This window comes from Aplysia californica, unplaced genomic scaffold (genome assembly GCF_000002075.1).
Source record: "Aplysia californica isolate F4 #8 unplaced genomic scaffold, AplCal3.0 scaffold00005, whole genome shotgun sequence".
Taxonomy (NCBI): Eukaryota; Metazoa; Mollusca; class Gastropoda; order Aplysiida; family Aplysiidae; genus Aplysia; species Aplysia californica.
In genome coordinates this window covers 2,287,925-2,291,231 of record NW_004797275.1, presented here as the reverse complement: position 1 = coordinate 2,291,231, position 3,307 = coordinate 2,287,925, and the positions used below count along the sequence as shown (strand labels likewise).

General features: G+C 43.2%; 1 protein-coding gene across 1 annotated transcript in view; it reads left to right on the top strand.

Annotated features, from left to right (window-relative positions):
* The first annotated feature begins 609 nt into the window (after positions 1-609).
* Positions 610-3,307, top strand: part of LOC101861857 (excitatory amino acid transporter 2) — a 14,638-nt gene continuing 11,940 nt past the window's right edge. Inside the window, exons 1-2 of the mRNA XM_035968852.1 lie at positions 610-740; positions 1,220-1,224. Coding sequence (XP_035824745.1) covers positions 610-740; positions 1,220-1,224 — 136 coding nt within the window. The remainder of the gene's footprint in view (positions 741-1,219; positions 1,225-3,307) is intronic.

Sequence of the window (3,307 nt, the reverse complement as noted above, 5' to 3'; positions counted from 1 at the left end):
GTCCGCACAGAGATCATGTTCAAAGCGACAAGTATCCCGCTCGTAATCATGATATCGATATACAACTACAGTTTACTCCGAAATAAAAGCATCTTTATCGTGTGCGTGTACTGCTCCCGACACTGAGTCCAACCATCTGTAAACACTATCTGCGGAGTAGCGTGCGTCGGGTTTGAGATTATTGTTTAATGTGTGTGTGTGTTAAATGTCGCTTGTATCTGTCTGTGTGTCTGTGTGTGTGTGTGTGTGTGTGTGTGAGTGTGTGTGTGTAAGTGTGTGTGCGGGGAAAGGGGGGGGGGGTAATTGGACTTTTTTGTTTGTTAAGTTTGGTTGTTGTTGTTTTTTTCATTGGAAAATTATTGGACTGTGGAAGGGAAAGGATAGGATATCCTCCCATCAAGGCACTAAAGTGTTTCTATCTCGCTACAACTTTTTATCATCCTCTGCCATCTTTCTGTTTTGTTTTAGTAAGATATTTACTGCACTTGCAACACAGTTAGGTCATGTAAGTACCGAGGATTAGAGGTGTTACAAAAGAATAACATACAATGAAAGGAAGGTGGAGAGATAACACGACAGATGTTTGAAAGGAATGTCATCTTCTGCAAGATGAAAAAGATTCATCAGCGCATGCCATTCTTTCACAGGTCAGCCTCCAAACGTAACATGGGAGATTCAGAACGTGACGAGGATGAACCGAACCAAAGGTCTCGGAACAGCAAACTCCACCAACGTGCTAGGTAACTTGTTTTAGTTTCACAAAGCCAGATCTGGTTTTATTAGTTTATTGACTGTTTTGTGCAATACACCATTTTAGGATTGGAATCTGCAAGGTAAAAAATTAAGGAGATGACCGCGTGGAACCTTGAAAAAAATCACAGAAATTGATGTAGAGAAAAGTGGGAAGACATGGAATAACATCAATAGGCTGGCCCAGGATAGAAACAAAATGAAAGTGATTTTTCGTGGCTTAAAACCTGATGAAGGGTGAGAAAGGCATTGATGATGACGATTATGATGATACGGCATTTTGAAAAGTGACGTATGACGGAGCCTTATATTGAGCAGTCGATATGTTTGCTTCTCACAACTCCCCCCCCCCCCCTTCCAAACCCTCAATTCTTAAAATACGCCAAAATCGTCTATCGCGTATGACATACTGGCTGCCCAAAGTTGGCCCCGTGTAAAAGTAACGGGAGACCCTGGATGTGCTTTGCAGGTCAAGTAAGTTCTGAAAATCTAAGACCATCTATAAGAACAGTCATTGATTGTAGTCCGTTTATTTCATCAAAGGCACGTTAGCAGCGTCTGTGGTGTGGTGGTTAGCCACTTCGTGGTTGCGCACAGGAGACCCAAGTTCGATTCCCGGATGTGGAGAAAATTTTTATCGAGTACCTAGTATAGCTAGGTCTTTCTACTGAGATGTTGTATCCCTCTCAGCCCGGCTTGGCCCTGCCCGTAAAGTTTGAAAGCCCATTTTTAATTTATCTAAATTATGTCGATAGGGGTGTAACACACCTTCATAAAAAAAAGCACATTCGAACCAATATTCCTCAACAACTTGAGAGGTCTGGATTTAACAACATGTCGTCTAATGCTTATGATTACCCGTGATATTATAAAAATATTTCCTTGGTGGTTAATTTGATTAACGCCTGTCACTATTTAATTACTCTTTCTAATTAATTACGGAGTATTTCCTGTTTTCTGTGCTTGTGGTATCTCGAACATGAGTAAATGAGAACATTCAGGGACGAACAAAATAATGGAGTGTTATTGTACAGACTTCAACAAAAGTTACGGATCACTTGCAAACACTGTGAGTGGTCTTCTTGGGTCGACCTGCAAATGGGCGTTCTTGGACTGATCCAGTGGCGTGATGGTGCTGCCTCAGGCGGACAATGACAGAGTATGACACTGCGAGCCTTCTGGCAACTTCTCGGATTTCAACTCCATCCTCCAGCCATGCCATAGCTCTGGCACGATCAAAGTCTTTCAGCTTTCGTCTTTGTGGTATGTTGATGCGATACCGGATATTGCGCAAACGGTGGCTTATATTGCCACCAAAGTGAGCACAGGTCGAGACCGTACGTCTGTTTATGACGTGCACCAGAAATTTTAACTGAGGAAAGTCCTTGGAGTCGCACACAAGTCGATAAAAAAACAGCAAATTTGGCTAAAATTCCACGAGGATTTCCGTGCTGCACGTGGTGGTTTTGGTCCTTTAGGATGCTTTGCAGTACGCGTTGGTAACCCATTAACACTTTCAGAGCAAAAAATTTTGAAACATTCCTTGCTGTCTTTTTTTTCGAATAATTTTAAAAATTAGAACTGTCTATCAAAGTGGTCCTTAACTTTTGTTGACGTCTGTACTTCAGAAAACACTCTTCACGACGCCAATACGCAAACTCTCTCTCTCTCTCTCTCTCTCTCTCTCTCTCTCTCTCTCTCTCTCTCTCTCTCTCTCTCTCTCTCTCTCTCGCTCGCTCTCTCTCGTTCTCTCGCTTGCTCTCTCTCTGTCTCTGTCCTTGTCTCTGTCTCTGTCTGTCTGTCTGTCTGTCTGTCTATCAGTCAATCAATCAGTCTGTCTATAAGTATGTCTGTCTGACAGACTGTCAATCTGACTCTCTCTCTCTCTCTCTCTCTCTCTCTCTCTCTCTCTCTCTCTCTGTGTGTGTGTGTGTGAATGTGCGCGCGCGCGCGCGCGCGCGCGTGTGTGTGTGTGTGTGTGTGTGTGTGTGTGTGTGTGTGTGTGTGAGAGAGAGAGAGTGTGTGTGTGTGTCTCCGCAAAAAGCCCACTGGTAAATGTTGATGTATTTTCCCCCATCTTGCAAAACGGTAGTCTGCTGTGTCCACTCCCTTTGTGCGGATATAATATGTTGTTGTCAACAATTTTCCAAAGTAGTTATACGGTAACTCACTACAACTGGCGTCTCCGGTGTAGTCGTTAGGCGCTTCGCCGCAACATGCAAGAGACCTGAGTTCGATTCCCGTGTGGGGAGAATTTTTTATCAAGTATCTTGGTCTTTCTGTTGGGTAATTGTATCTCTCTCAGCCCGGATTGGTCCTGACAGGCAGGGTCGAAACCCAGACCCTTAATATTCTAATTGGTGCTTGGGCGTAAACACTTACATTTTAAAAAAAGCACTACTTACAAATGAGTATGGATATAACCATGTACAAAAATCAAAATATGTAGACTCTATTCTTTTTCGAATTCTGTGGTCTGAACACTCTCTTCTGGTAGTATGATAGCCTTATAACTGGGCCATCACCTTGTTATTCCAACTGCGCTAATTGGGGGCAC